The sequence below is a fragment of the Hydractinia symbiolongicarpus genome, chromosome 9, assembly GCF_029227915.1.
Source record: "Hydractinia symbiolongicarpus strain clone_291-10 chromosome 9, HSymV2.1, whole genome shotgun sequence".
Lineage (NCBI taxonomy): Eukaryota > Metazoa > Cnidaria > Hydrozoa > Anthoathecata > Hydractiniidae > Hydractinia > Hydractinia symbiolongicarpus.
Window position 1 is genome coordinate 12,870,199 of NC_079883.1, and position 21,348 is coordinate 12,891,546.

The following is a 21,348-nucleotide window of genomic DNA, read 5'->3' on the forward strand; positions in this document are numbered from 1 at the left end:
TTTTATGCCTATTTAATTCTCGAAAGCCAGACGAGCGCAAGATCTGGGATAATTGGAAACCAAGGCAGTGCGTTCGATGCCCAACGGTTGTACCTAACAACATTTGAGGATCTGATTATTAAGGGGCTATTTCTTTCGCACACAAGAATCGGTTCTGAATGCTCCAAGTGCTCCAACTATCATTTCTTTGGTAATTTGGGGCATTCAGAATCGAATCTGGATGAACTCCTCGAGGAGCAGTTCACTTGGAGCATTTAGAGCACTCAGAACTAATAATTTGACTTACTACGGTCAAAGCCTTCTTGCTCCGAAAACCCATTTCTTTGGCGCACATTTTTTCGCTAGTGAAACTCTTGCAGTGAAAAACCATTTTGAATACTTTACATAAATTAAAAAACCACGAGAGACGGAACTTAATTATACGGAAAAATAAACAAACAGGACAGCTTCAAATGTAAACACAACTTGATTAAAAGTGAAAGCGCGATGTCATTTAACACTTCTTGCGAAGATTACGGTTTTTATTTACAGAATATATGGGGAGGAAATGATGAAACAGGAGAATTATCTACGATAGATACCAGCGCCATACGTCAGTCGCCGTCTCCACCGAAAAAAAAATTAAAAATGACTTTTAAATTAAACGGGGTGGATAAAAAAAGTAACAAAAACAAGAAAAATAAAACAGGTGAAATAGTTGACCAAAGCGTGCCATCAACTGCTTGTACAACAGTGGAGGATGAACCTACTCCAATTTATTGAAAACAAGAGGCAACCAATATCTTAATTGCAGAATATGAGAAATCCGTCGACAAATTTAAAAAAATTTAAAGTATAAAGCAAAAGAAGTATGGCAAATTATAGCGCATGAAGTTAAAAAGGAATTGTTAAAATTAAAGTATACAAATTTTCCATCTTGGCAACAATGCAACTCAAGTTAAGTTAAATATAAGCTATATTTTTAAACCACATAAAAATGTCGGAGCACTTGGATTCGGTTCCGTGTTGTTTCTTTGGTCACCGGAGCAGTTGGAGCAGTTGGAGCATACAGATTTGAATCTCAGGTATGAAAGAAATAGCCCCTAAGGATAATGATACAGGTAAAGAAATTGCTCAATTTCAGAATGGGTTGAAGTATGCAAGATCCAAGCTTGATTTTAGTGTTGCCCATGGTGTGTATATGATACCCAGTGATATGAACTTTCACATTAAAAAATATTATGAATTAAACAATTGTGATCAGCAAGGATTATTGCTCTATCGGTGTCAATCCAAAGGTGAACGCAAAGCAGACATGTCCAATAGATTTTCTGTCTGTCACTAAGGCAAACACAAACCAGCATGGAAGAGACCAAAAAATGCACGCGCTGTAAACACTCTTTATCTATTCAGGGTGAGCGCACGTAATGGAAAGCAGACAAAATGGTGCATCAAGTGTCTTGATGTAGACAAGGCGCGGAATAAGCGCAGCAGGTGCCCTCACGGAAAAACACGACAACATTGTCCTACCTGAGATTACCTAGGTTATCTACATAAGCTCATTTTAAACAGGATTCGTCATGCCCTATCGTGGGATACAGAGATAACATCCCAAGAGTTACCTTGTTACATTTATGAAGCATATCCAGTCACAGTTCAGGGGCGGGGTAAACTGGGGAAACCAAAGTCAGTGGGAGTTTAATTACAAGATACAGATAAAATACCGAAAGAATGGAGAATATCCTAGTGAGGAAGAACAAATGAAAAGACTTTATTACACCAACATGCAGCCCATGTGGGTTGCAGATAATCAAACGAAAGGTCATCGATAAATCTCTGAATAGGGTCGTGTTAGCATCAGCATGATATGTAGTCTAGTGTATTTCATCAACAAATTAGACTCTACCTACTGGATTTACGATGATTTTCTACCCTTCCTCCTACCAATGTATGCTACAACAATAGCAACAGCGCCAGCAATCGCCATGTGTAGATGTTTAGCCACAAATTCAACAACTTTTGCAGCAACTCTAAAGAAGAAGGAGACTACCGTCCCTATGATACCAGGTAATGCTGCACCAGCTTTCCCTGCCAAATATTTTAAAAAATTTCCCAGTCTTTCGAGCTGTTTTTGTATAAACCCTTTACTAGCACTGCCACCTGCATTAGCACCAGCAGCACCCGCCCCACCTCCAGTAACTGCCAGGACAATTGTAGATATGAGTAAACCAACAGCAGAGACGATGCTTGCTATAGTGATCCCCTGTTCCTTGAAGAGGATCTTGAGTTTTTCAGCAAGTGATGTATTATCTACCGCGATTTTCATCAGCGTGTCTTTAATTGCATTGAGTTGGCTGTAAATTTTGGATGTTAAGTCGGTGTACGACGCTTGTGTTGCTTCTTCTTGATCCTGTAGCTGTTCAAGCGCTTTTTGGCCTCTGCAATATCATTATCCCAAATCCTTATCTGCTCCTTATATCCTTCAGGAAATCCCTCCTCCTCCTCCTTCTCCTTACCCTCAAGCCTCTTTATCTGTTCTTGTTTTTTTTCAATATCTCTGGGTTTGAAGTTGCAGATTAAGCCCTCTTCTGTCACGTGGTGAAAAGGCTTCATCAAAAGTCTCTACGAGCCTCTCAGTTTCATCCTGACTAATCTGAACATCCTGTGAGAGCGCCTTCATCTCTATATCGTCTATTTTTTCGGCAGCCACAACGTCATCAATATTGTTCAGGGATCTCCAAGCCTTGACTGTCTGAGCCATGGCTTTCTGAGCCGTGGCCTTGCTTCCCTTATTTGGTGTAGTAGTATAATTATCGAAGCCTAGACCCTTCATGACGTCGATCTTTAGATTCGTCGTTATTCCACTGAATGCTAGTAATCCACCAGTTTTTTTATTATGTATCAGCTTGGTTATATCTATTTTCTCAGGGGAATTAGGAAAATTATTTCCGCCTCTTTCTTAGCGTAAAGGTAAGGTGATTTCCCTCTGTCAATTCAAAATCATCGTAATACCTCGCATTTGATTTCATATCTAGTCCCTCCTCAAGATGGTTATATAGAGAATCGATCTGTGATCTTTTAAACCGTTCCCCCTGGCTTACTCGTGTACTCTCCCACATACGGTATTCTTCAGGTGTTAACGTAGAGCTGGTACCAGGCTGGAGAAGTTCGCAGGTCTAGCAAACTATCCTGATCATCATCAATATTTGCCTCATCTGTAAAACCGTCTCCTTCATATGTTGGATTATCAGCCATTTATTTTAACGAAAAACAACTAATAATAAACTATGAGTAATATATTCGGAAAAACACTTGACCCCTACACAGAACTTAAAACAATGTTCGGAATTAAAGGCAAACGGACGAGTGTGAGAGTTAGACATGTCCCATCTACGATCAATCAAAATGTGGACCTAAATGTAGATGTTCCCAATATGGGACAGAATGATGTCATTTTTCCTGGAAGTTTTCGGTTATTATTTGATCTGGAACTAATTGGTACAAATACGAAACGTACTATCGTAAACAATATCGGTAAAAGTCTGGTTCAGAACTTGAGAATCGTACTAAATCGTAACGAAATTTAAAGTATCAACGACTACAGGGTCCTAGCGGTTTTTAGGGATCTGTAGCTATCGAAATTTGAACGTGAAAATAATTTGATTGAAGGGGGGATTAATCCAAATGATGGTACTATCCGCGCCCTACAAGTAAAAGGCTAGTGATTATGCAGGTAATGTAGAGGAAAAAACGATTGTCGCAGCCTATGGATTGTGGACAAATCTGGGTATATCCCCCGGAGACCAGTTTTGGTGACGGAACCAGGCCTTTATTGCTTTTCTTTTCTTTTTATTTTTTTTCCTGGGCTGTCCAAGAAAACAAAAAATTTCGTCTTAAAAGATTAACAAATCAGAGAAAAGATATAACAGCAAGACATTAAAAAAAACTATCGAAGAACAAGATGCTGCAATTTCTCTCCTCAGGGGTGATCTTGAAAATAGAGATAGACAACTTGTTGCTGGAGGATGACCTTGAGGATAAGAAACGACAACTTGCGGTACGAAACCAAGAAATTGCAGGGCTTCGAGTAAGGTATGTTCCACATGCACAAGATTCTAGGAAAGATAACGTGACTATGATTTATCGTAAGCATAACATGCAGGACGAGGAAAAGTATCATCATCATCTGCCTAACTATTGTGCACGTATTCAGAGAGGTGCTATCCCAAGAAAACGACGATGGATCAGTGACAACTTTCCAAAATCGGAAGAGATTGTCGTCATAGATAATCCTAGTGGCATGCATGCCTTTAATAGGTTTGAAGAGGATGGGCATGTCGAGCGATACCAATGTCACTTCAGAGTTTTCGACCTTACTTGTACGATCTAGGTGTTCCGGCATTGGAAGACTAAGCTTCGCGTAAGCACGAAGCAATAATATATTCTTGTACCTCTTATGATTTACAAGAAGTAAAAAATGCGATTAGGTGACACTATCAATGATCTGTCCACACCTTTGAATACCACTTAATCACAAAAACAAAGAAAAAAAGCGATGGAAGCATACGTACAACAATTACAATTTAACAATATCTATAATACCTCTGTGTACCTCAGTTGTTGTATCAAAGCAGCGTCAGTTACTGGTTATTGCCCGCAATGCTTGGAAAATTTAGATTTCGAAATGGAATATACTATGAAGGCTTTGAGTATATGGACCCAATTGATAAAGATGAAAAGCTTTTATATAGAGTAGCAGCAGGCCAAAAAGCATGGACAAAATTGGCAAGACTTGAGATCGACATGGAGTTAGAAAATGATATAAAACGTCTAGGGCTGCATATGATTAGTGGTGTTAACAAATATGGTGTTATCTGTTTGTTATGAAGTAATCAAGAACAAAGAAGCAAAGCTATCAGATCTAGCAGACTTGGAAAAAATAGGCGACATCCTAACTGAAGCGCTCCAATATTTTCCAGAACATTTGAAGACAAAGAAAATTCTCGGTTATGACCGGTTCAGAAGCCTGCTGGTTGAAATCAACTTCGATAACGACCCAAATGTAAATGTTATCAAGGTCAAATAGACGGCTGGTTGACATTAACCTTGATAACGAGCCAAATGTTGTTAAAGGAATCGTGTATGGATACCTTTTTTATACCTTACATCCTTTCGATTGTCTACGAGATCCAGCTGAAGATGATCCAGATGAAAATGATTGGGATGAAGATGATTGGGATGACGTTGATCAAACACACTAGATTTGCGAGATGATAGATGCCATTCCGCAGGTCACCATTCTTTTACATGGTCCAGCGGTACCTCGATATCTTCTGGTACCCACACTAATTCTTCTGCAACAAAGCTACGCTCAGATCCATTTTTCAAATACTACAACACACGACTGTTAGGCTGTTGTACGATACGATCCAGTCTATATGTTTTCTTACTCCAAATTGCGTTGGCTGCACGTCTTTTTTGCATCACCATGTTCTTCCCCCGGTTAAAGTAGAAAGAGGTACAGACCTTCCTCCGGTAGTGGCTTTCCCTCGGGGAACTCTTGCCCGTCAGGACGGAGCCGCAGACGATCACTTTTCCCAAGTGGTACATCATCTAGCTTGATGGCTTTTGATGGTTTCATTCCATTCATTGCAGTCTTGGTATTGTTTAAATTCTTCACTATAGTGTACAGGTTTTCCAGCCATACACTACTAGTCTCCTCAGTGAGTAACTCTTGTGCATCTTGAAGTTTGAAAAGTCTCTCCACAAGCACCTTGTTATGCGATTCTACAAAAGCTGTAAAGGTGTGACAATATTTGGTTGTAGCCCTAGAAATTTTCACATCTTCTCCTTTTAACAATTTTGCTACATTTGATTTAAATTCTGTACCACTAACACATTGAAAATTGTAGAATAGCGTACAGGTCCCTTTTGTAAATATCCTGGATTCTCTCTGCAACCTCACTAGCTTTTTTTGTACGTAGAGGTTTTGCAACCTTGTAACGTGAAGCGACATCGATCCCTGTCAGGATATACTTGGATGTGTTTCTATAAACTTTAATCATGCGGGATGCATAATAGATCAAACTGGTACATTTTTTTAGGCTTTGTAATGTTAAAATGGGAATAATCAATCTTTTTTGAGCCCCGAATATGTCGACGAAATAATAATTGGCGAAACAACCAATAGCCCACTCTCCTCAGCGAGCAATTTGATGGCTTTTTTTACCAACCCGAAGATGTTCAGGCTGATAGTAGATCTTGCTCAGTTTTTTGGCCTCTTCTTCTGTGACAATATGAGCCACGCGCTTTGCTTTCTTTGCTTTTGACATGTTTATTACATGTTAAAATGTGTATTTTTTTGCTAGCGCGATCTGCGACTTTATTACAAATATTTATACGCCGCAAACCCTAGAAGGGGCAGGGAGCCTACAATGAACGTGATTTCACCGTCCTGTTGATGTTTGGAAGGTACTGACATTTCGAATAGAAACGATTTAATAAATGAGTGAGGATAAACAGGAACCAAATCAAGTTACTACAAAGAAAATTGATGATGAGGTTGAAGTACTTGTTGACCTACTAACCTCAGGTACTTGACCACTTTCATCCTTGTTCTTATGCAAATTCTCTTGTTCTTGCGGTTCTATTTATGGCAAGTTTCTTACCAGCGGCAACGTAACCTTCAATTTTCTTTGTAGTAACTTGATTTGGTTCCCGTTTATCCTCACTCATTTATTAAATCGTTTCTATTCGAAATGTCAGTTTCATTAGAACTATATTTTCTACTTTGTCTCTCTTTAGTGTGATAGCGACTTGGAGCTCTTAGTTTTGTGATATAAAGACACACTATTTCCACTTTGGTGAATATCGCAGCTGAAACTGTAAACAACATTTACGCGCATGTCTAGATTAGGGGTAATTTTATCTATAAGCGGAGGGTTTACACAAAATATATACATGATTTTACAGGGGGTGTTGGGGGATCTCTTCTAGTGAAGCGGAGGGTTTACGCCTGAATTTGTTAGATTTTTTTGCACATGGCGCAGATGGGGGGTCGGGGGATGTATGGAGACACAAAGTATACACATGATTTTACGTAGTAAAGCGGGGGTGTCGGGGGAGAGAACGAGAAGCGGAGGGTTTACACATGTACCCCAAAAGTATGTAATGACTAATCCACCCTATCTACTCAAAGGGTTAAGGAGATATTAGATAGATACGTTTTTATTGACTTCAAATGAATTTTATTAGATACAAGAATATATATAATTCTAAGTATATACTCGTGATACATAAAATGTTGCTACACAATCAAAGCAGTTTGGGGGCAGAAGAAAACATGTGTGTACCGCAAAACAGTCTTCGATGCAAAATCAACCTTGTCAACCTTGACTTGCTTACACAGACAGTACATCTTCATTCTTTTCATGAGAGTCCTCAACATTTACAAAGTAGCTATGTAGCTGTCTCGTAGTCTCTGAAATGGCTCGTTGGTTGTGATTTTCTGTGCAAATATTTTCTGAGCGTACGATATATTTATGTTCTCAGTATCAGATGATTCTGTCTGCTCTGGAGATTCCTTATACGTGATAGTGGCTTCTGATTCTGCGGTATTTGTGGCTGCATCAATACTACTATCGGTGGTGCATTTACCCGCGACTCGTTTCTTTCTTTCTTTTTGTTCCGATGATTCTGCTGATCGTGTTTTCTCAAAGAAGGTAATATTTCTGGTGATGGTTTTGTGGTTATTTTTAGCTTCACCTGGCTCCCTTTTACTTCTATAACTGTGTATGGGCGCAATGCGTATGACGACATACTTTTAGTCGGTTTACAATACTTTGTTGTCATCTGAAATGTTTAGCTCTTTGACGTATTTCTTCTTTTTTTCCTTGGAGACGACACTTACTTTTACGAGAAGGACCTGTGAGGATGATGATACCAGGTTGGGTAAATGTAAGATTGCAACATCCTGTACAAGACACGAAAAGACCATTGAGGGTAGACGCTGTACCAAATGTGGTTTTGCAACTGGTGAGCGGTTATAAAATGCTTATTAATGTCGCAAAATGAGTACGCAAAATTGTATACGGACCGATGCATTGAGATTGGGAATGCCGATAAAGCCATCAATTTATGGGACAAAATTTTACATGTTGTACGAACAAGTTGACATGTTGATTATTTAGAAAAATGGCTCAAGTTATTAAGAGTTGCTGGATAAAATTACACTAATTAATGAAGCTTATGTTTTCTGAAAATAGCCAATTGACACAGTCGTTATATCATACATCATTCCTCCTACCCTCTCTTTGTTCAATAATCTCTAATGTTTCTAAAATAAGGACGAACCATTCATTGGAACATAAAAATTATTAAATCGTTAACGTCTTCGTCAAAATTTCGAGTTATATTGTTATAAAACTGTTCAAGGGGGAAAGACGATAACGTTCGAGTTATCGAGAAGTTCGATAACAGGGGCGGATCCAGACTTTTTCAAGACTTAGTCAAAATATTGCTGCTGCGCAGCAATATTCTGACTAAGACTGATTTTCACAAGTTGTTAATTGTTCCTGGTAATTAGTGTAATTTTATCCAGCAACTCTTAATAACTTGAGCCATTTTTCTAAATAATCAACATGTCAACTTGTTCACACAACGTGTAAAATTTTGTCCCATAAATTGATGGCTTTATCGGCATTCCCAATCTCAATGCATCGGTCCGTATACAATTTTGCGTACTCATTTTGCGACATTAATAAGCATTTTATAACCGCTCACCAGTTGCAAAACCACATTTGGTACAGCGTCTACCCCCAATGGTCTTGCGCATTGCGCATTGCGCTGCGCAGCAATATTTTGACTAAGTCTTGAATTTAGCAGCTGGGGGCTAAATTTTAAGCTTTGCGGGAACAAAAATCGCCGGAAATTGTCTTCCGATTTATCTAGTTATTAATAAAATTGACGGAAAAAAACGCTAAGCTATAACCAAATCTCCTAAGAACATTTTTTATAAGAATCAACTCTCCGTCTTACACGTCTTATTTTAGATAGTTAAAACTACTAAAATTAACAGGGATTAACTACAATAAAGTGAGACAATTGTGAATATATAAGAAAAAATTTCCTACGCCAGCTGCGGGCCACATATTGTTGGACTACGCATAGATTGTGAAAATTACGTCACGATTTTGACGTCACAGGCCCCTTAGGTGAGACGGGGAGGGTTGCGGGCCATAGCTATTTGATTTTTGACTGACTGAATGACTGATTGTTCAAAATGAATCAGTCAAAATCTGTAAGCTATAATATGCAATCCTCTCAGTCAATATGGTAGCGACGTCACAACTTTGACGTCAACATCGCTATAGGCGAATTGGAGAGGGCTGTGAACCATAGCTTTTCGCCGTAAATAAGTTACAATCTGATTTTTTAACGCGCTCCGTCTGCAACACCTGGATCGTCGACATCATTCGCTTGGTAACATTTTTCGTCAAATTTACACTTAGTCACGCGACTTATCTGACTAACCCTGGATCCGCCCCTGCCGATAAATCGAAAAGTGTTGGAGAGTGTGTTTTCGAGAATAACCGACGTTGTGAAAATCATCAGTAATCGGCCTTGAAATCCTGGGGTAGAGGTTGTTTAAATTCGGATCCCAAAAAAACGGGGTTTAGACTCTGAATGAAACGGGTTTACTTTTAAAAAAAACATGGCAGCAAATTCGGTGGTAATTATTTCTTCTAGTGATGAAGAAGGTGAATTGGATACTACAGTTTCGAACCAAAAACAAAATAAGGGAAAAAAATATATTAGAGACAAAGAAGATGATTTTGTCACGCTTCTTTCAATGTTTGGAAAAATATTGAAGGATGAAAAACGCCTAAAACTATTATGCAAGATGCGAAATTTGGCACCAGAAAATTTTAAATCGTCTGACGAGTTTCTGTTGTTTATCAGGACTGTTATCTTAGAGCTAAAAGAATCACCAGAAACGGGAAATGCTCTTTTACTTATGACATCAGTATGTCAAACATTGGATGTAAGGAAAGTAATGTGGAGTTCACTAAAGAAGAAACCTGGAAAAGAGAGATTATCGAAAACAAGATTAATGGAAACAGGTATATATGTGTTGCTATATTGATGATTTTCTTTATGTTTTAATATTGTGAATTTGTGTTGGGAATAAACGACATGCACAAAAAAATATAAATAAGAAAATATAAATAACAGAGACCATAATTAAGAAAGCTTGAAAATTGGGGACCATTGGCAACAAAAACATTTTTAAAAGGGAAAAAAATGTTTTTTCCTGTGTTTAGCACTAGTCGTTAACCCGTGGAAAAATCCAAATTTTTCCCTGTGTTTATAACATTTAGGAAACTTTATAATTAAAGACTAGTACTAGTCGTTAACCCGTGGAAAAATCCACGAGGGTGCCCATCCTTTATATATCTCTTTCCTTGTTTCGCGTTTTTTGTGAATAGATAGACGGAAAACGGCTATTATTATTATTAAAGAGACTAGCTGGGTTTAGCCACAAGTCAATGTGTGACCCAGCGTTGAACGCCCCAATGAGCGCTTAATAAGAACCGCATACTGTGCGACACGGTCAGGTGGAGTGCTTTAGTGCCTGGATGCAGTATGTCGTTAATCAGGTGAAGCGCATACACCATTGTAGTGTTGCAATTTTTTTTTAAAAAATAACTTCCCCGCAACAATAGCTGAAAGAAAACAGAGTTTACAAACCGTTGTTACTTCATCATAGCAAAAACTATTAGGCTATATTTTTTTTGCGGAATAAGTTTTTGTGAAAGTTAAAAAATTAATTGTGACACTGGGCTGAGTGCTTAGTACAGTACTGGAATCAGGACACCTAACATCGTTACCGTGTATCATGCGCGACATGAATGATCCGCAATCCCATCGTGACCATGGCGATAGAAAAAATGTTAACGAAGAGCTTCGTGATAGTCGCGATGTATAAAAAAATAACAACTCCAACTTAATTACTTGTTCTACATGCGAAGTAGATAGTAGTTTACAGTCTGTTGGTTGACAAAATACAAAATAAAAAGTTTTTTATGAATTTTATGGAGAATGTATAAATGGTTGGAACAACAAAAAAATAAAAAACAACACTGGATGAGGGTGTTACGACAAGCACATTTTTCTATGTATGTTTTGCTTGTATTAGCGAATGTTAAATTAGTGAATGTCCGATTTAATGAAAGTTCATGGAAAAATAAGAATGTATGGTCAACACCAAATAAATTAAAAATAAAACAACGGAGGAGGGTGTTACGACAACTGTTTTCTATGTATTTTTGCACAATGCATGCAGTTTATATTTTTTAGTTGCGAAGGAAAAATAATAATAATAATTTGTCTCGCTAAAAGAATTTAACTAGTATTTAAGATGAAAAGATAAAAATACTTGCATGTTAAAAAACTTGTTTCAAAAGTGATGCAGCAAGTTTTTTTTGTGTTGTTTTGAAAGCCTTACAGCAGGAATTATTCTTGTGCTGTTTCAAAAGTTATACAACAAGTTATTATTTTCCAATTTAAAATAATAAAACATAAAATTTATTTTAATAAAAAAGTTAAGTTTAAATTATTTTCCTAATATTGAAAAAGATTTAATGATATTAATTATTTTTTCTAAATGATATTGACTAAGAAATTTAAGATTTTAGCAAGCAGCGTACTTTTTAACATATATTAATCATAACAAAGGAGGGTGTTACGACATAATCTTTTTTTTCACGAGATGGGATAAGAAAATGTTTGTTTGTTGATATTTTTATTATTTTTGTATCGTGAAAGTTAGGGTCGGGCGGGCTCGTTAAATAAGTTAGAGTCTAAACAAGAAAAAAGCTTATACGACAACGAAAATATTTTTGATTTAAAAACAAAACAAAAAACAATTATTCATATTTAATTGCGCTATTCTCTCATGACAATAATTACGTGATTTTTATAATGTTTAAAGATGTATCATGACGGTCGCGATATGGATTGCAAAAGTCATGATGCATCGTGAAAGTCGACCCCACAATGGATTGCGACTTTATGATGCTAAAAAATTTTACTATTGCGACAGCATCGTGAATCATGTGCGACGCGCATGATACGCGATCCACGATGTTAGGTGTCCTGATTCCAGTATTGTGCAGTTAAACTGTGTTGCACAGGCATATAGGAATAATACCCTTTTAAAAAAAAAACTTTCTCACAGACTCTGCATAAATGAAAACGAAAGAAACAGTCCATTGCTAACACAGGGCTGAACGTAGTCCAGGTAAACAGTGTGGAACATTTGTACAGGCGCGATTCTTGAGAAAGTATAATAATTGTTACAGTGTGTGACCCCTTAGTATAGGTAAACCGCATTGTACATGCGCATAGACAGCAGACTTTTACAAAAAAGTCTGTTGTTAACACTGGGCTAACCGCTTAGTACAGTTAATCATAAGTTGAACAGGTGAATAAGCGTAATACCCTTTTCAAAAAAAAAACTTCATTGCAACTTCGGTTTACATGAAAAACACAGGAAACAGGCTGTTGCTACCGACTTGTCCAGCTAAAACAATTGTTCAGCCATTTAATTTGCAGAAAAAGTTTTCAGGAAAATAATAAAATATGTATATAATATAGCTGTAGCTACCTAGCTAATTACATTTAGCATAAGAATTATATCTTATGAATATTGTTGTAGCCAAACTGCATTTTTATACTCTCATTTTTTAGCCAAAGTTAGGAGCTAGCTAAATGGCTACAGCCTCAACATAAAAATAAATGTTGGGTAGGATAAAAAGCTTTTATATCAAACAGAATAGTATTAAGTAAGGCTGTAGATGGCTAGCTAGGTAGCAAAATCTTCGTTTCCAGCCGAAAATCCTAAAACTGGTTTGTTTAAGATCTGTATGTGGCCAAAAACGTGACAATATATTTACGTTACCATTGAAAACAAACAGAAAGCAAATATTACAAAAATATAAAGCTTTTAGAAGATAAAAAAAGTCAAACAGGCCTACAAAATTCCCACACATTGCACATGACCATTTTCAAAATCAAAATGGCCTTCGTTTATTCAGCTGCGAAAACCTTGGATTGTTTTTTTAAGAATCAAATGGCCTTCGGTCATCCAGTGCCAAAAATATATTGGATTGTTTTTTTAAGCAAAAATCTTGTATTCTTTCTGGTTGGATTGTTTTTTAAAGAATCAGGCGTCGTGATTGGTATATACGCGCAAGTGGTCAAACAAAGTCTGTAAAAATTATTGCATTTGGTATTGATGCGCATTTTAAAAATTTTGAGTTTCCTCCACAGGATTTGCCTATTGCAGACAGACAGACAGAATAGCAAGTAGAAACTACTATCATACTAAAATGAGTCATTTTCAAAGCAACCATAACCATGATCACCAGCTACAATTACATGCAACTTTATTTTGTACCTCCAGCATAGTTATTTTCAACAATTAGCACTAAAAGAACAAGACATAATGTATTTTAGTCCTACAGTTGTGCTATTTGTGGCAAGGCAAATGTCCTTTTTGATACAAATAAGGTTGTTCCGCAGGAACCTGTTTCTGATTTCTCCTGTCAATTGTGTTATATACCTTGATTTCGAGGTCCTGTGTTAGCGGTTTTTCTTGATTGTATATTTGATTAACTGATTGTGGAGAATGATCTGTAGCATCAGTTTTTTGAAATTAACTAATCATTTATTTTTTTTGGCTCAGAGTTGTTTTTTGCTATTTGGTAATGGTATTAAAATGGTCAAAGGTCCAATGAAGTGAGGCATAACAGGCCTATCAATAAGAAAATAACACCAGAGCTATATATTGCTCCCCCAAGATTACAATAATTTAAACTGGGTGAGCAATCTGAATATACGGAATAAGATTATAAACGCATATTTTATCACAAAGTCTCTTTTATTTATTTTATTTAATCTTTTTTATATATTTCGTTTTTTTTTACTATAAATATATCCATGTGAGATGAATTGATATTGCTCAGCTAGAAAAACTTTTTTTGGAATTGGGGGAGCAATTAATGGCTCAGCTAGTTTCTCATTTCTCAGAATTGGGTGAGCCTTTGCGTGAGCAAGAGCAATTGCCCTCCCCTTATTGATAGGCCTGCATAAAATCAGGGGGAATATCCAAGGTCTTTTAGGGTTTTGTGAAAGATGAGGCTGCTAAGTGAAAAAAACACAATGTTATAGACTTTTGGTAAAAAGCCAGTAAGCAGTACAAGTATATATATTTTGTAAATAGCACCTTATGCTGACATTCTTAAAAAGAGAAAATGGTTCTTAAGAAAATTCATTCCACCACCTTTTGTATGTTGTGTTCCTGAAAAATCCATAAACTAAGGTATATCTATAATTAGCCAATGTTTTTCTATATGGTCCTTACTCCCTAAAATTTTGTAAATGTTGGAAACTCTTCTAATTTATATTTCTATATACAGTTAGCTTGAACATCTAATAACTCAAACTTTTATCATCTCGAACCATTTGGGTCCCTTTCACTTTCGTTAATATTTTCTTATAAAAAACTGCGGGTCACTCAAACATTCGTTAATTCGACCCATTTTTCGTCTCTCTGAGGTTAAATCTTTGGATAACGAGAACTTTTTACTCCAGAAAAGGAAATCAATAACTAGATAAATGTCAGATTTTAATTTTTTTTTAAGTTTTAACTCCTGATGTAATATAGATAGATAATGTTGTCTGCCAACGAAAATTTAACTTACAAGGGATATGCATGTCTTTTTTACTGCCGAGATTGCACCTTTTCCTCCTAAGTGTTGCCCCACCTTTTGAACTTGAACTTAAACTGAATCTCATTTTAGACAAAATTCGACTTAACAGGAGCTTCATTTAACTTGAACATTCGTTATTTTCCTTGGTCCCTTAGGAGGTTTAAGTTACCAGGACATAACTGTATAGATGAATTACGAACCTTAACAAAACTTTATAAATTTCTGTATAAAGTGCCCCTCTAGTAAAGCAGACCATGTAACTATTTTAAATTGGCTATAGATTGCTTCAGATTTCAGTGTAGAGACATGTTTTGTATTTTTATGCAAGTGAAGCGAGTTGAACTTTGAAGAATGTCAGCGTAACGGGCCATCAACAATAACTGCATTATTGTAAGCAGGAGTGTCATCGCCTACCTTATCTTTCTGTATCTATATCTAATTATTAAACCCCAGCCCCATGCTATGATTTTACTAATTTTTAAATTATGTCAATTCTGGGGATTCTTGGAGAGAGCGGTGGGGTCTATTATTTAGTAGTTTTCTCTCATATCCGGAGTTGTGTAATAGTAAGCCATGTAAAACAGGTGGACACATTAGGCACAAACACTAATTGTCTTTGACAGTGTGAACTAACTGTTCTGTTTTCTAGACCTCACCTAATGGTAACTATTTTTTGGTTGATGGATTTCAATTTAGGAAGACAACTCTGTCCGGAAAGTCAGAATTTTCAAAAAAACTATAGTGTATCCCATAATACTAACTGAGGGGTTAGATGATTTCTAATTTGCCCTTATTTGGGAAAGGAGGTGTAAATTTTAAAAATTAAAGGAATCCTATTTACTAAGGGGTGGAGGATGGATGGTAAAAAAATTTAGTTGCATAAATATTTGAAAATAGTTTCGAAATATAAAATTTAAGTGAAGTTTTTCCCCTTCCAATCTCTACATTTGTCTGTTTGCAATTTTTTAACCCTTATTAGCCTTTTTCACTATCCCATATCAAATTTTTCAGGGTGCTGCAAATATGAAGTTGGTGTATAAGTGGAGGGTCTAATACTTAGCTAATGTGGTTATACCTAAACTTGGGTAGGATTGAAAATAAATAGAGGATATAAAAAGTCAAGAATTTTTGTCAAAAAACTTCAGGAAATTGTGAGGAAAACAAGGAGTTATTGAAAGGACACTCAAAAATATTGAAGGGACACCCTGGAATTGTTCTTTGATGACACGCAACGAAATTTTATGTGGAGAAAATTTAAGTGTTTAAATGGATCAAATTTTTGCCCTAGGCTAACTTTGAAACTACTTCGATTTTTGAAGAAATTAGGTCTTGTGTGTATAAAAAAACGTATCAACGGCACAAATCAACTGTCCATGCTCCTCGTCCACTTCTGCCCTAAATATATACATTAAAATTATCATCGTCCTCGTTGTCATCAACATCATGTTCTATTCAGAATAATTAAATGACCAAATCTTTGAACGCAAATATATATATTTTTTAAACGAAAAAATTAAATAAAAAGTTGTTAAACAGCTTTTTAAGCTCTGTGTACACAAGCTCCAAATTTAGGGGAATTTGTTTTGGGTAAAATTTAGAACAACATGGTTGGCAAGTTGTGAACAACTAAGCTCGGAATGTTTTAATAACAATTTTTATTGAATTTAGTTTTCGTGAAATATGAACTGCACATGGTAAAGCATTTCAGAGAAGGTATTTAACATATCGATTTCAAGTTGACTTTTTATTTTATAGATGTTGAAAAACTTTCACAAAATTTCAGCACATCCACTGAAACGCGGAATGCAACTTCTCCTATTAAAGATGCAGCTATAATCAACTCGTCTAAAGGTTCTAATTGTGACCACAATGTTAACGCGACAAAACCGGATTCCGCAAAACTAGATACGGCAAAACTGGATAATACAAAAACTGTTTCGACAAAACCGGTTTCGGCAATTGGTAAAATGAACATGGACGCCCTTTCCAAACAAAAGTTGACGTTTAATCCCAGATCTATTGAAAATATGGCCAAGAAGCTTAAGCGCAATCAAACTAACTTTGTAGAGGAGTGTTTAAAACAATCCAGGGAGAAGACTGCACCAACTGTAATTCCCAAACTTTCTAATATTTCGCCATGCACAGTCAGCCTGAATGACATGAAGATAGTACACCCAGAATCAGAAAATAAAATTTCTTATGATAAGAAATTCAAAACGACGTCACAAGTAAGAACTAAACAGTCATCTGCTTCTAATAAAAACGAAGGATCAATGGAGAAAACTTCTAAGAGTCTCTCCAGAGATATATCTGCTTGTTCTTCCTCTACCAAAGCTCCAATGGAGGAGTCTAACCAACCTAGTAAACTCTCTCGCAGTGTTAGTCCACCTTGCGTCATCGTGCTTGATGACGACGATAACGATGAAGCACAGCCAACACAACTTACGATTCTACGTCAACACGGTATGAAACCACGAATGGACAGGCAAAAGCCTGGCGATGTGTCGCCAAAAAAAATGTCGAAAAAGACAAAAATCAAACTACTTGCAAAAAAGTTGGAGTTTATGGAGAAACAGATTGCGACGTACAATGAACAAGAGTTGTCGTTGAAAGATATGTCGTCAGACGAAAGCGTATACTTGTTGGAAAGTAAATTGAAAGAGAAGTTCTTGAAAACGTGGAGACGTTATTGTGTTTTGGTTGGCGAGGATCCTGACGTAATCGTGGCTACGAAAAGAAAAATCAAAGTGACTAGTTCGCCTTTTCCGGAGATTAATCGCTCCGTACAAAATTACATTAATCGTACCGGAAGCTTTCCAAACTTATTTGAGATTAAACAAGTTTGTTTGCAAGCAAACGACAAACATCAACTTGACTTGAAGCTGAACGATCTTCATCACTGTGCTGTAGACGTCTTTACGGAAGTCGGGAGAAAACTGCAGAAGAATCGCGAGAAAGAAAGTCGACAAAATGGCGGCAATTTGTTGACGGATAAAGTTAAGTTAGAAGACGATCCAGCTCTTTATGATGATAACTTAAAGCGAAAACTGAAACACAATCGAAAGCTGGCGAAGAAGCGAACGGATGAAGTTTTTACGGACTTCGTTCGTCAACAGTTTGAACAAGAATCATGCGCAAATCACGCCGGAGAGGACAGTGAAAGTAGCGAGAGCGATCATCTTGAGGAAACTTTAGAGAAATTAAGAAAAAAAGATTTAATTCGAAATAAAGAACTGAAAAGAGAACTTGTCGGAAAAAAGGCGAGTTTACCGCCATCGAAGAAAGTACGGAAAGACAAAACTGTAATTAGCGTGACTGTTTCATCTTCACAAGAAGTCGACGAAGTGAATAAAAAGGTGGATTACATGGTAACTATCGATAGTCCACTGACTAAATCAAAAAAATTAAAATTACCTCCAAGACGAGAAAATTCCCCAAGACTTTTTGAGTTAGATCATTTAACAAGTTCCAGCAACGATAGTAATATCCCCAGCATGCATACGCCCCCTATTTCTTGCACATCTTCTGGAAAGTCTTCTAAAACAGAACTAAAGCCTTCAACCAATGATCGAGCTAAGGTCAAGCCTTTAACATTTACACACCCCAGCCCATCATTTTTCAAGGAATCTACTTTTCAATCCGCGCAACATCAAGAACATGCAAGGAAAGCTGGCCCTAGTTCTTACAGCAACTACTATTCCAAAAAAGCAAAGCAAAGCGCTAATGTCACAACCGACAACGAGCGTGAGGAAAATGAGAATATAGTCAAGACTTTGTTCACTGAACTGGAGGAAACTAAGAAAAAGAAGAAATCGCCGGCTAGTTACTATTCACAGAAAGAAAAGATCAGCTCTATTTTAAAGGGCATTGAACTTGAAAAGAACAAGAGCTCTGTTTTGAATGGCATTGAACTTGAAAGGAACAAAAGCTCTGTTTTAAAGGGCATTGAATTTGAAAAGAACAAAGGCATAGATAACACTCCTTCGTTTGATAGTAAACAAGAAGAAAATGAAAGAACATCGAAATTGCCATATGATAGATCAGCTTTACATACAAACTCGAGCAAACGTTCTTTGACTGATAAAAATATTTTGGGTATAACGAAAACGAACAACGAAAACGAGTATTCAAATTATACTTCGCCTCTTAGGAAATTTAGAAATAAAAATACGGAAGACGTGACACAAGCACGTCAAACGAAGTTGAACGTCGTAGTGATATCGGATGATGAAGATGAGTAAAAGTGCGAGCTGTATACCCTATCGAATAAAAAATGTCGAAGCAAAGTGATGGTAATTTTTGACGATTACAAAAATTTTGTCCCACAATAAGGTGCATTAAAAGAATTATTGTAAAAAGCTGTTTTTGGATATTTTTTACCGTCTTATATGCAAAAAGACTAAGAAGAAAAACGCGAATTTTTTTAAAGTGAAAATAAGAGCTGCTGTTCAATGTATAGCTCCCACCCCCTTTCCTCCTTCCCCAAGGTATGTTAAAATTATGGCCCCAAAAGTAGTTTCCGCTCGGTGCTTGCGAGTAAATTTTTGATATGTAACAGAAAAATATTTGGAAATCGTCTTATACTATATATCTATATATTTATATTTATTCTATTTATCTTTTATAATATATATTGTACGCTTTCCCAAATACGTTCGGGAACTAAAAAAAACTTTCACGTAGACTTAATTTTCCTGCAGAGTCGCTGACGCGAACAATTGGCTGTGCGATATATTTTCGCACATTTTGCTGGGCAAAGGTAGTTGTGTGCAAAATATTTCTTTTCTAACGAAAAAGAGTGAGATTACAGTTTCTCAATACTTGTTTTCAACATAAAATTATTCAAAGATTATGCATATTATAATCAAAATATTATCAGTGTTGGTTGGTAAATGTTTGAGGTCGAAAATGAATCAGGTATGACAAAGCAGATATGTCATACAATTTCTAGTATGACATGATCTTCGGGAAAAGTGGTACGAATCTCTCTTTGTGATATATAAAAGCTTGCTTTCTTTTTTATTAAAATCTATTTTATATAGAAATCACCTGTCATTTTCTAACGCTGTAATTCACTATGGACACTTAAGCCTTCATCTGCCCCATCTCCGTGCCCCTTATATAGAAACCAGTGTGTATTTGTCCAAATAATATTTGGACAAAATACACACAGAACCTTAAATTTCTCGATTTGTGAGTGAACCCCGGGGGAACACGAAACGAGATCGTTTTTAATATTTTTTTTGTAAAAATGATTTGTTAAACAGGACAGAGTACGGGGGCGTGTACTCTCAAGGTAAAAAAAAAAATTCCAAAGAAGTCTTCGCGTAGAAGAACTTTTTTCTCTACCTAACCAAAAGTCTCACCGGCTTTCTCATGACAAAAAGTATTGTCACGAGTCAGACACGAGGCTTGCTATTGTGATGGTGGAGTATGTCTGTTTCCCGTCAAGAATTTGCATTTAGTTATTGTTGTAAGATCGGCACGGAAAGAAAAAACAGCTCTCAATTAAAGCAACGTTTGAGATCTAACACTGTTAATTTGTGTGAAACTTTCAGCCCGCATCACGCTAAATTACATGAATCGTGATATCAGCATCGGCAAAATATACCTTGTTTCGAAGCCGGGTTGTCACTGACCGTGAAAACCCTAGAGTAGCCTGGAATTTTAAAAGGGGCAAGGTTGTCACTGGTCAGTTGTTACTTCATTGGTTAGACTGCTGTATATTACTGAAAGTAGAATGAGTTCCGTCCACAGTAAAATTTGTTTAGTACTGGGAAAGAGGATACTAACTAACAAATCATTTAAGTGTACTACTGATTGTCTAAACCTTTATGCTACCAACGTAATGACATAAAACATATGTTCAGTTTGCACAGGGCTGTTTTTTTTTACTTCACTTCCTTCTAATTTTTGGTAAAATTGCTATACACCATTACGAAGGCTTAAAGTCACCTGGATGTAACCCGCATTTATGTTTTACATGATTGTCATGGTTTTCAATTAATTTTTATTGAATTTCCGCGCCCGAAGGCGTAGGAAATTCTTTAAAACCGTCGTTTTTTATCTTTCGGAGCATTTTTTGAGAAAAAATCGACCCTGGGATTTCACGTTCCTCTGAGAGGAGGATAGTATTGGTAGAACTGACTAACTAACTAACCCTGTCCCAAATGGTCAATTGCAACGTCACAGATTTAAACTTCGTACCCAAACTCCCTAAGTACTGGAAAGTCATCTAAATGACGTTTCAGGCCAAAATTGGTATTTGTTTTCGACAAAATTTAGCACAGTTAACAAAAAAGTATGTTAAACATAATAGCGACATCATAATTTTGATTTTTGTCACCTAAATGTCATTTTGGCCAAAATTGGTCTAAAAATTAAAACTACTTTATTTTAAACAAAATTTGGCACAGTTAACAAATAAAGTATGCTGAACATGATGGTGACATCAAAATTTGATTTCCTGTTACCTAAATGTCATTTTGGGCCAAAATTGGTCCAAAAATTAAAACTACTTTATTTTCAACAAAAATTGGCACAGTTAATAAAAAAAGTATGCTGAACATGACGTTCACATCAAAATTTAGATTTT

General features: G+C 36.4%; 1 protein-coding gene across 1 annotated transcript; it reads left to right on the top strand.

Moving 5' to 3' along the window:
- Nucleotides 1–9,655: 9,655 nt before the first annotated feature.
- Nucleotides 9,656–19,427, top strand: LOC130656677 (uncharacterized). The gene is made up of 2 exons (XM_057459578.1): nt 9,656–10,100; nt 16,509–19,427. Exons 1-2 carry the CDS (start codon nt 9,692–9,694, stop codon nt 18,992–18,994), a joined length of 2,895 nt encoding a protein of 964 aa, XP_057315561.1. The 5' UTR covers nt 9,656–9,691; the 3' UTR covers nt 18,995–19,427.
- Nucleotides 19,428–21,348: the final 1,921 nt, after the last annotated feature.

Bases quoted from the DNA above. Each gene is read 5' to 3' on its own strand.
- LOC130656677 (XM_057459578.1), top strand. From the start codon at position 9,692: ATGGCAGCAAATTCGGTGGTAATTATTTCTTCTAGTGATGAAGAAGGT. The intron at 10,101-16,508 runs GTATATATGTGT...TTTATTTTATAG, and splicing joins AACAAGATTAATGGAAACAG to ATGTTGAAAAACTTTCACAA.